At 35.7% G+C, this 11,751-nt stretch overlaps 1 protein-coding gene across 1 annotated transcript; it reads right to left on the reverse strand.

The window, feature by feature from the left end:
- Window positions 1-4,817: 4,817 nt before the first annotated feature.
- Window positions 4,818-9,041, reverse strand: LOC122018924. The gene is made up of 2 exons (XM_042576396.1): window positions 8,851-9,041; window positions 4,818-7,170 (listed from the first exon to the last, which is right to left on the reverse strand). The coding sequence occupies exon 2, from the start codon at window positions 6,959-6,961 to the stop codon at window positions 5,129-5,131; it is 1,833 nt and encodes a 610-aa protein (XP_042432330.1). The 5' UTR covers window positions 6,962-7,170; window positions 8,851-9,041; the 3' UTR covers window positions 4,818-5,128.
- Between the last annotated feature and the right edge of the window lie 2,710 nt (window positions 9,042-11,751).

An 11,751-nucleotide genomic window follows, 5' to 3' on the forward strand; every position in this document is an offset into this window, starting at 1 on the left:
TACAAAAAAAATAACTTAATATTGTGAAGAGATGGTAAAAAAAAAATATGTTGAAAACAATGGTTTATTCTTGCCATAATCAAGCATATACATCTTGGTTATAAAATTAAAAATGAATTGATGAAAATATTGACAACTGACGTAAAGAATGTCATTATTGAAAGTTTAAAAAGTAAAATATTATTCAATTGCACTACATTATCCTTCATATGCATGTCCTGAACAAATATTTCTTGTAATACATTTGTGGATTATTCAATAAATTTAATAATATTTCTGGTAATACATTATGTGGATTATTCAATAAATTTAACAGTGGTAAAAGAATATATGATAATATTTTTTGAAGTAAGATGATACATTAATCTTATCCGAAAATGGGAAGGTGGAAAATTAGGGATATGGCTACTGCATTGACTAGATGTAGATCGTGTCCTGCTCTGTAAAACAAATAACGTTAGTGCCGAGTTAGGGAAATGGTCCCGGCTTTGGTTCTTCGACACTCAAGTCAGTCATCGGAACTGTAGAGGAAAGCGGAGCAACAGTAACACGAGCGCAAACAGTGAATAACGTGTATCTCCACCGGTACTATGGTGGGTGACATGCATGGTTCTCGAGACGTGGACATATTCTCCAATGTGTCCTATGAAAGGGCCTATCGGGAAAGTGCCTATGATGTCGTACTTTAACAGGACGTGCATATCTCTAACAAGATAGTAGAAACTTTCGCCGTACGATCCTCCTGTTGACCATGCCTCATGTCAGTGACACTATCTCCCAAAAGGATATCGAGAGATATAACAATGATCTCGCATCTTGGTCAAGCGGGGTAGCCTCTCGATCGGGACACCTCCGTTCTGTCGGCCTCAACTGTTCTTCCTTGCAGTGACTGGGTGTAGTAGCTTGTCCCTCCCGATCGGACAAGCTCTTCGGTCTCCTTAGCGTCCTGTCGTTCCACACTAAGTGTCTAACTATCTTACCGTATTATCCCGAGCTGGACGGTGGTCAATTCGGACAAGTCTCTTGTCGATCAAACACTGATTGTCCCGACCGACCTTACTAAGGTCCTCCGCTCGGTCACCTTAGACGAGCCTTTTAAAATTCTGGCGTTGACCATCTTGACTTGACCTCCTTCTCGACAGTTGACCCATGTCAGATGGACTCCCCTTTATCGCCACATCATATATCAAAAATATAACACCTTAACTTGAGCTTAGTATTGATAATATAAGAAGTAAGGGGTATAACAATGGATAAATATGAAAGAAAAATATAATAGTGTACTGAGAAGATTATTTGAAATAAATTTGAGAGCTTTTTATATTACATGTGGATGTCATAGTCTTAACTTGACATTATGTGATATGTCAAATTATTGTCCCAAAGCTATGTTATTGTTTGAAGTAATATGACACCTTTATACATTGTTCTCCTCTTCTATCAAGTTATGAAAAATTTTCAAATATAATGTGAAAGGTCAAACACTTAAGCTATTGTTGAAAGTGTAAAACCTCTAAGAGAGCATACTTTAAAAATGAGTTGGTTTGATTGATTTGAAACACGAGTGAGGTTCCTAAAACAAAGAGTGAAGCGGAGTCTTGGCAACATATGAATTTAAAATTTTTAAATGTAGATTTGTTACATTAATGACTCCTCTAGTACCAGTTCTATGGATATAAAGGCAACATGTAGATACACAGATATTAGAAAAAAAATTTCAAATTCTTATTTGGAATGATAATTTAGTATAAGTTGTTATATGCAATCAATACTATAAGTAAATTTTTTCAAATTAAAAAAATATATATTGATGTTGCTATTAAATAGTGAAAAGACTTATTTTGACTTTGAAGACCATGCTGAAGGCTAAACAAATGGTAAGTGAAATGGGAGTAGAAGCTATATGTATTAATTGAAGAAAAATACCATTTGATGAAAGTGATGGCGATCGATAACAGAAGAATCTTTCAAAGTCAATTATTTTTTCTTTTAATGGATCAAGTAATTTCTTAACTATAAATTTGTTTTGAACAATTTTAAAAGTAGGAAGAAACTCTTTTGAGTTTTTATTTAATTCGGAGAGATTAAGATATGCTACTGATAATAATTATTGAGATAGTGGATGCAACACTTATATTTGTTGTTTATGCTTTTTAAAATAATTTTCAGCATTTTGTTATTAAGTTTTAAATTTGAGAAAAATATTATTTATGTTGATATTTACCTTTTAGTAAGTTATTTTTAAAATTATAATATCACTGTTGCTTATATTTTCTTATTCTATAGATATTTTATCTTATTGAACTTTAAAGCATAGAGAAATAGAAAGAATTTATAAATTTAATATGTTCTAAATATTAAAAATATAAGTTATTAATGTTATAAAACTATTTATTTTTTACATTATATACTCAACTAAGTTTGTAAACATTTAAATATAAATGTTAAAACAAATTTAAAGACATAAAAGAAATTAGTCTAAAATTTATTATTTCACTGTCCCTTTTGTAAATTATTATCCTCTTCTTTGCTATTCGCTCTCCTTTTAAGGTTCGACCCATTAGGCCTTCTTAATCCACACAACTCCTTTAACTTACTTTACTTGTTTGGCTTACTCAAATTAATTGACCTATAAAAAATGAAAAGTATACAGGAATGATTTATTAATAAAATGAATAATTTATAAACGAGTGATAAAAATTAACTTGTGAAAGTCTATTTTTTTCCTTAAAAAGTAAGGATTTACAGATAGAAAAAATTTTAAGAATAAAATTAAGGATAGATATATAAATTTATGGTCTATCATTTTTATTTTTACAGGTCTCTTCATTTTATATGTCTATCCTTAAAAAAAATTTTCCTCTGCGTATTATTTTTTTTTAATTACCAAAATCTTCTGTTTTTCCATTCTTTAATTTTCTTTGCATCAAATAATTTAAAAAATATATATATACCAAGGAACTTAGAGTTAAAATTTTTGCAATGATAAGTTGAACTTATTAATAGAGTTCTACCATGTGGCATTACAAATTGAGAGCACTATTGGGTTTATAGATGGCTCGTCTACATAGCCGTAACTTCTATGAGGTCAGAAAACTAACCGCCTCAAAGCCCAATCCAATGAAGAGTCCATTATTTTTAATTATATCTAAAACAAAATGAGAGGTATGGATCCTAAATGGCTGCTAAACCTATTCTCACGGTTTCGAGGCACGCACCTATGCATGACTCTTCTTTGAATGCAATTTCTTTTCTGGTTTTGCTCTTCTTTGCACGTGATTTCTTCTCCAACATTCTTTTCTACCAATGCATGGATTCACTGAACAAGAGGTAATCCTAAACTTTTTCTTTAACCATCTTCTTCGTCTTGCAACACGCGACACCACTTGTATCCTAATCGTGCAACAAAGGTCATTTGTGCGACCTAATCACGTTGATTCTCGCAGTGACTATCTCACGCAACACGGGCTGGTGGTTGACCTTTGCTCGTGTGACCTAATTGCACGACACGATGGCTGTCGCACGCTACATCGGTCGTTTGTGCGAACGACAACCTAATTGCATGATGCTTACTGCTTGTCGCCTTGCTACTACTTGCAGCCACCGTATTAGTCTCAGTGTTACAGGATACATTAAATGAGCTATCAATGTTATAAATTGAGAAATAAATAGTCCGACAATTGGATTATTTAGATTTTATAAATATTTTTACCTCTAAAATAGCTAGACAAGTAGTGCTTATAATAATATATTATTTTTTATTTATTTATGTATTTAGTATATATATTATTTGTAAATTGAACTTTATCATTATTTATCGTAGTAAAAGGACCACTTTTTAATATGCGCTTCAAATCCCGTCAAATATAGGTACGACTCTGCTCGTCTAGGGCACCCTAAAGGGTGTTTTGAAGGTGCATTTGAAGAACAATGTGGCACCATTTATGATGTTAAAGGCAACTAGATTTTTTTAGTGGATATTCAATATTCAATTTATGCCAACTAATCTTAAGACCATGACCAAAGAGTCGGACGGAAAAAGGAGGAGAGCTCTCCGTTCCTGGTTCTCCTGTAGCTGGATTCTCCGGAACCACAAGAATCCTTAGAATGGGATTTCGACTCAGCACCTTTTGAGATTTTGATAAGAGTTTTTCTTTGGAGAGCACAGTACGATGAAAGTTATAAGCTGTGTTCGGTGGGGAGGGGGGGGGGAGTTATTATCTATCGTTGGCCTCTATGGTAGAATCAGCCGGGGAGGCCTGAGAGGCAATGGTTTACCTTGTGACAGATGTCAACGGTTCGAGTCCGCTTATCTTTAGCCCGTAAACTTAGCTGATACTATGATAGCACCCAATTTTTTCAATTGCTCATAAAAATTTTTCATCGACTACCAAAATAAATCGAAAAATGTTCATAATGAACGACCTATCAACTTGACATTTTTATGTCAATCGTTTATTAAAAAAATCATTCATTAATTTACAGAAGCTAGAACTCAATCCTTTAATATCTAAAAATTAAGGTGTCCTGCCACTCTAAACCAAACGCAACCTACGGATTCATCTAAACTCCACTAGACCGACTTCAAGCATCAATTGAACTCTAAACCATTAAATCTAATTAAACAAACAATCACATTCAACTCAACCAAGAAGTTTAACAAGTGTAAACCATGTAAGTTTGCCAAAGCACCTTGAAATTAGTCTAATCTTGTGACTGTAGAATTGCCCATGAACTTGATGAAATGGATCAAGAAAATGGAATATTAATAGCACGTTACGTTTTGAAGATTTCATGCTTCAAAATAACATCAGAAAGAACCACATAAGAAATGGCATTATCTACAGTGATGATGAGAAAAGGCAAAAAAAATTATAATACAAGCAACCATTTGCTTGCCTCAAGTTCACATTCGAGGCAATTCTCTTCAGTTTTCTCCTAATCTTTGCAGAGGGACAATTGTACTACAATATTGTTTGAAACAAAACAGAAATCAGATTACAAATTAGACTTCATAACAACTAAGACACAAATCATAGTGCTACATTGTACAAATGAGAAAGTCATTCACACAGAAGATTGGACATTTAGCCCTTAAACCCACTTACCAGACAGATTGCAATCAGCTTTACTTACAGGGTTGGGTGCTATTGAGGCTTGCATTGCTAGCCAACATAGCCATAAGACTCCCACCATGAACCCTGCCTTCTGGATTATGAGGTGTTGCGCGACATTCGTTTCCATTCTCTTTTTCTAGAAAATTTTCTAGACTAACAATCTCTTTCATCTTCTCAGGTTTTCGGAGTGTAGGATTCTCTGAATCGATAGCCAGTTGATGTTCTCCATGAACACGATGATCTTCTATGAGAGCAGTATGTGCAGCACACATGCCAATCTTTCCTCTGGCAAAACGCTCGCAAGGAGAGCTACCGATACCAAAATTTGACTCGGGCTGCCCCCATGAGCACCGCTTACCGCCCCCGTGTGCTTTACAGAAATCAGTACTACCCTGAGCACTCTTTCCACAATCCTTGACCTTGCATCTCTTTCCACCTCCATGACGAACACAACAATCTGTCTTACCTCTTGCACTTCTAGTGCACTCAGGTACAGAACATCTTTTTCCTCCACCATGAGCCACACAAAACTGGGTGCCACCGTGTACACTCTTTGTGCAACCACCTTGGTATGCACATCGTTTCCCTCCACCATGGGCCTTGCAAAAAGGTGTGCTTCCTTCAGCTCCTTTTGTGCAGCCCAAGTGTGTGCACCTTTTACCTCCACCGTGCGCCTTGCAGAAATGTGTGCCGCCTTGCGCACCTTTGGTGCATTCGAGGAATTTGCAACGCCGACCGCCTCCATGGGAAATGCATAAGCTAGAATGGCCTTCTGCACTCTTGGTGCAATTCTCCCTTTGACATCTCTTGCCACCGCCATGTCTTATGCATAAACCTGATTTTCCTCTAGCTGCTTTGGAGCAACCTTCATGGCCACAACGACGACCACCACCATGGGCAATGCAGTGTTCCGTACGGCCTTCAGCACTCTTGGTACAGCCAAGGTGTTGGCATCGCCTGCCACCCCCATGGGCTTTGCAGAAGATGGTCCTTCCCTCAGCTCCCTTCCGACAATTAGCTTTCTGGCACCTCTGGCCACCACCATGTGCTATACATAACCCAGAACCACCTCTGGCTCCTTTGGAACATCCAGGAAAGAGACAATTTTTAGTGTTACTATTGCGCTGCTGAGTTTGAGTTACCCCGGAAGCAGCAACTGAACATTTTGGTGGTTGGAGAATGATCGATAAAGTGGCGTCTGTCTGTCCTGCTGAATTAGATGCGTTGTAGATTGTTTTTTCAGAGGACAAAGCACCAGCTTTGTTAGTGTCACTTGTGTATGGCAATAACCTACTCCCATTCCAGCGAGATGAAGTTGACCCTTCATCGACAGTTTGTACCTGAGTGACACATATTGCTTTGTCTGACAAATAGTCATAAGTTGAGACTGGACTTATACCGGTAATAATAGATTCAGATCCGCCTATTGATAAACTCAACTGAAGGTCAATTTTAGGCTTTGGAATATCAAGAGGCATTTTCTTTAAGCAACATATATTCTCATTGCCAAGGTTGAGATCGAAATTTAATCCAAGATCCATGGAACACCCATCATCACATTCCCTGACAGAAGACATGGTGCAAGCAGTTGCGGAGCTGTTCTTGCTGCTATCTGAAGAACTCTGTGGATGGCCTAAGCCAAGTGTTAGTGAGGAAACTTCAGTACAACTTCCATATACATCACACAACTTCCTCTTTGCCCCTTTTGAATTCAGAGCGCTCAGACAAGCACCAGGAGAGTCAATCCGCAGTGTGGTGTCAGTATGATATTGAACCAAGTCCTCAAAAGCATTTATGGAGGACGAATTCAAAGAAAATCCAAAATGTGCAAGCCTATTATCCATATGTGATGATGTCGAAAGAGAATCACACTGAAGTATTAATGAAAGTAGCAGCTGCCTGACCTCTGGGGTTGTTTAGATTAGGAATCAAGTCAGATGTTCAGTCCTTGGAAGAGAGTGCATCCTCCACTAACAAAACCAGACGTATCATTTCGATCCATTCGCTAATCCTTTTTATGGCTCTTTATGAACTTATCTGTGGCTAAGAATTGCTGCCATGGTACGATAAACAGAAATTTACACCAAGGATTTTTAAAGCAGTATAACTTAACTATTAAAAAAATGATTAAAAATATGACTTGCACAAAAAGAAAGTTATGATTCAACTCTAAGAAACAAAAAAACAAGACGGGATTGAATCAACATTTACGATTTGTCATGCTCGAAATTAAGCTAGGTATATTTTCGTCCCAATGGCACGGACATACTGTATGTTGGAATATCTGTCTCAATGTATTTATATAACCATATTATTTTAAGTTTGCAAATAAATAAAACATGAAACAGTCATTAGAGGAAACCTTGACATCAGAACTAAATGGAAAGATAGGATCCATGCAACTAACTTGATGTAGTTAGGACCTAAGGTTCTAGTTATGGGTCTGCATCAGCTAAATCAGCAGTTAGGTCAAGAAAAATTAGAATCGCAAAGGGTAGTACATGAAGAAGAAATAAAAAGAAGGAAACAGGAAGATATAGGAGTATAATGACATAAAGAAGAGAGTGAAAAAGAATAAAACTTTCTAGTTTCAAGTGATTTTACCAACATAGCTGATATGTAAGCATTAACTAGCAGGAACATGAGTTCTGGCTACAGTGCTTGGCATCAACTTACATTAACCCAGGGTGCCAGTTAGTTTAACTTGCGAGGGCCTTAATAGTTACTGCCATGATCTCAGATTTAAAATCCGGGAAAAAAATGGGGGCTTCAAGGTTTCCATTTATCTCTTTCTAAAATAACTTGTATTTAGAACCAACATTGAATTTTACCAAGATGTAGAGATGCAATACAATCAAGTTAAACAAAAATAAAGATTTAGTCAATTTGACCTTGCTTTCCAATGATAAACCGTTTCATAATTTCTTCTACCATTAAGAAATTTATGAAAAGATAATTAAAATAAGGGCATACATCTAGCAATCCCATAAAGCAGTGTGCTACACTTGATGGCTTGTAAAAGCTTTTCTAGATACAATTGATGTGGCTGAGAAAAGTCCCGAATCAAACAGGTTGGAGAGTTCTAGGACTAGGGATTAGGAGAGTGATCAATGTCAAATAGCAACCAAATGTAATTCTGAGTGTTCTTCGTACATTATACACAAGGTATCTCTAAAAGGAGGGATGCTAAAATTTAGCAGACTCCAGTTAATCATAAACACTAAAAAGGGAGTTTGGAGCAAAAAAGACAAGATGAACTATAAAGAATCTGGAAGAAAGATTTGACAAGAAGAACTAGGGAAAGTGAAATACAAATCAGCATAAAGATAATAAGGTCATAAGGATCGAAAGACAGCTTGAAACTCCCATAAGCAATTTGCAAAAAGATGACAGAACAGTCGCAGTATATAACTATCAATTTAGTAACTCGTACCAAAACCCTAAACAAAAGGAGGAGGAAAAAAACTCAAACAATATACATAGAGATGGGGTTCAATCAAGTCAACAGAATATAAAAAGAGACAAAAACAACAGGATTCGAAAATTAATAATTATCAGAAAATTCTTCTCCAAAAGTCGAGAAATTTCCAATTTTCAAACAACAGAGCTACCAAATAAAACACAGAAATCCACATCGAACAGAAGCATCGAAGATCTACGCGTAACCCATAAATAACGAAGGAATCTGCAACCCAAACATCGGAGACAAAATTTAAAACTAAAAAAACCGGACCTTTCATCAATTCAGGGATACCAAAGAGCAACGAATGCAGATTCTAAGCGTTGGAGATTCCAATCAAAGCAATTCTTTCTTCAACTTTTTTGAATATTTCCCTTCCCATCCTCCTCGCTCGCTCTCGCTCTCGCTCTTGCTCAGCAGCGGAAGCCAGAAGCCACACAGCAGGAAGAATCAGAGAACGGGCGACGCGAATCCAGGCATAAATGGAAATACGTTTTTTCAAAAACAACCCTGAAATGTTGCTTATTGTGATCGAATGCCTCAAAAAACAATCCTGTTGGCTAAGAATTTTTTTTTAAAAAAATTCTATTAGCTTTGGCCTGTACGTTTGCCTGTATCTGTAACCTTACGAAATCATCTGAATTACCGGATAAAACATCAGAAATTACAGTACAAATTCTTGGCGAGAAAGGACAAAGCATCCTGTCATTATGAAACTCCTCGGGTCGTAAGTGCAAAATTTCAGAAAGAATCTAGGTGCGCACGATTAGAGTGGCGGCGCAGAATTAGCGGGGCAGGTGGTGGGAAGGGGGAATACGGTCGCGAGGGGGAGGAGCGGACACGTCACCCACTGCGTCGGATTCATCCACGGTGGTGGGACCCCCGTGAACTGCAAGTACTCTTCTCTCTGATTCTACGTGTACCCACCAGCGTGTGAACCCGGATCTTAGTTAGGTGAAAACGAGTCGAGAACTTGGGGCCCACGGCTTAGATAACGGGAAACGTTCCTCGCAATTGTTTGTTATTCTAAGGCATGTCGAAAATTTATACCATACAATTTATGTTATAAATTTTTTAATATAAATTTTTTCCTCATTATATAGATGGAATTTATAATTTTTTTATAAATCCGTATCAAAATTTTGAGACTAGATTTATAAAAAAAAATAATGAAGAAAGAATAGAAAAAGAATTTTAAAAGAAGTTAAATTTTTTAAAAATTTTTTTATGATAATAGAGAGTAATTTTTAAAAGAAGTAAAATTTTTAATTTTTGATATGATAATAATGTGATAGAGCATAAATCTCTTTAAGAGGTTTATGACTATGGATGCTCTACTATTTTTAAAATTTCATGAAAATAAGTATTTAGATATTTTTGATAAAAAAATTTTAATGAAAAAGTATTTAGATTTCTATTAGGGAAATTGACTTTTAAGCCTCTAACACACACCACACACTCACTCTCTCTCACACTCTCTCTCTCTCTCTCTCTCTCATACATACCAATTTACTTAAAATAATTATTTTTTATGGGTAAAAAAATTAAAAAAGGAGGAATAATTATTTTTAAATTAAGCACATTTAAACTAGAATTTTATGTATTTTCTATCAAATTAAGCATGACTTTTTTTCCCATTTGTCGTGAGGGAAGCACTCATAATTTGTAAAATAAATTCAGAAGAAGATATAATTCCTTCTAAATTTAGCATCATTTAATTAGAATCGAGTATATTTTCTATTCAATTAAGTACGACTCTTTTTTCCCTTGACCAATCGATTTAGAGTTTATGTCAATCGATTGGATTATGCTGAATCAACTGAGTAATTCTAGTTAAATGATGTCGAATTTATGATAAATTATACCTCATTTTTGACCTTTTCAACCTAAAAAAATGATGATAAATTGAAGCAAAGGAAAATTTGCATGGAGAGAGTGAGAATTTACCAATAATTTGAACTGTGAGATTCAAATCCTCATTAACTAGGAAGTCCATCACATCATTTACCATCACACTAAAACCTCTCTTTCAAAGTATTAGCTATGTTGGTGATTGTAAATATGCTTAATCAATCATAAGCAAACATCAATACATTTCCTCTCCTCTAGTAACCTCTAATCCTTCTTTCCCTTAATCTTACTCTGCTCGTGCATGGACTAGTCGTCTCTTATAAGCAATTTCTTTTTCCTGTCGCAAATGATGATGATGATGGTGATGATAATGATAATGATCACTCTCTAAAAAGTTTGATTAGTTCCAACATTGTAAATTGAATTCATTAGATCTCTTAACTAGAGGCCAATTCGGACTAATAAAGTTTAGGAAGGTTTCCCTTGGATATATACTCTTTGCTTGTAATCTTGAATGACTATCTATTGGAGATCTAATGTCTATTGAGTTGGTGCAACAATACTCTCAAATGAATGAGTTCTACCAGATTATTTTGATGTGAGCTTTATCCTGTATTTCCTATGTACCCACAAGTGTGTAGGGGCTTTGCCAAAGTGCATATGGAGCTCATGACTCGAAATAATTGACTTCATCAAGTTGAATTGATTATGCTTGATGACTCAAAGATCTATGACTAGGCCGTGAACTCAGAGGTGATTGATAAAGGATGAGTTAGAGCATTTGAGGAATAAGAAATTCCTAATGAGGTGGACTCTAGGATAAGAAGCATGGAGGAGTTAGTGGTTTTGTGGCTTGACGCACTATAACCAGATGGATTTAAAGGTGATATGTAAAGGATGAGTTGGAGCTTCAAGGGCTAGGAATTTTGTTTTTGAGGTGAACTCCATGGCAATCTGATAAGAAGTGGACTCCATAGATTGATGGTGAACTTTAATGGACAAGAGATGAAATCTAGTCGATTGGAATGCTCTATAGTTGATTGATCATGCAATATAATCCCATGATTTATCTCCTTCACATATTTATATTGGGTGTGTGTTTACAGTGGGGGAGGGAAATGGTCGTGTTGTTACTCCTCATTTGCTCCTCTTTCACCACTTATTGATATACCCTTACAACTCTTACACTAAAAAACAAAGAAATTATTGGTATAATAAAAAAATGGGTTTAGGTAGATTTAAAAAAATGTCTTTTGATGATTGCAATAAAATGGTGTTGATTTTTTTCCATTTCTCTTTCCCAAAAGAATGAGATAACATATC

This window comes from Zingiber officinale, chromosome 9A (genome assembly GCF_018446385.1).
Source record: "Zingiber officinale cultivar Zhangliang chromosome 9A, Zo_v1.1, whole genome shotgun sequence".
NCBI lineage: Eukaryota > Viridiplantae > Streptophyta > Magnoliopsida > Zingiberales > Zingiberaceae > Zingiber > Zingiber officinale.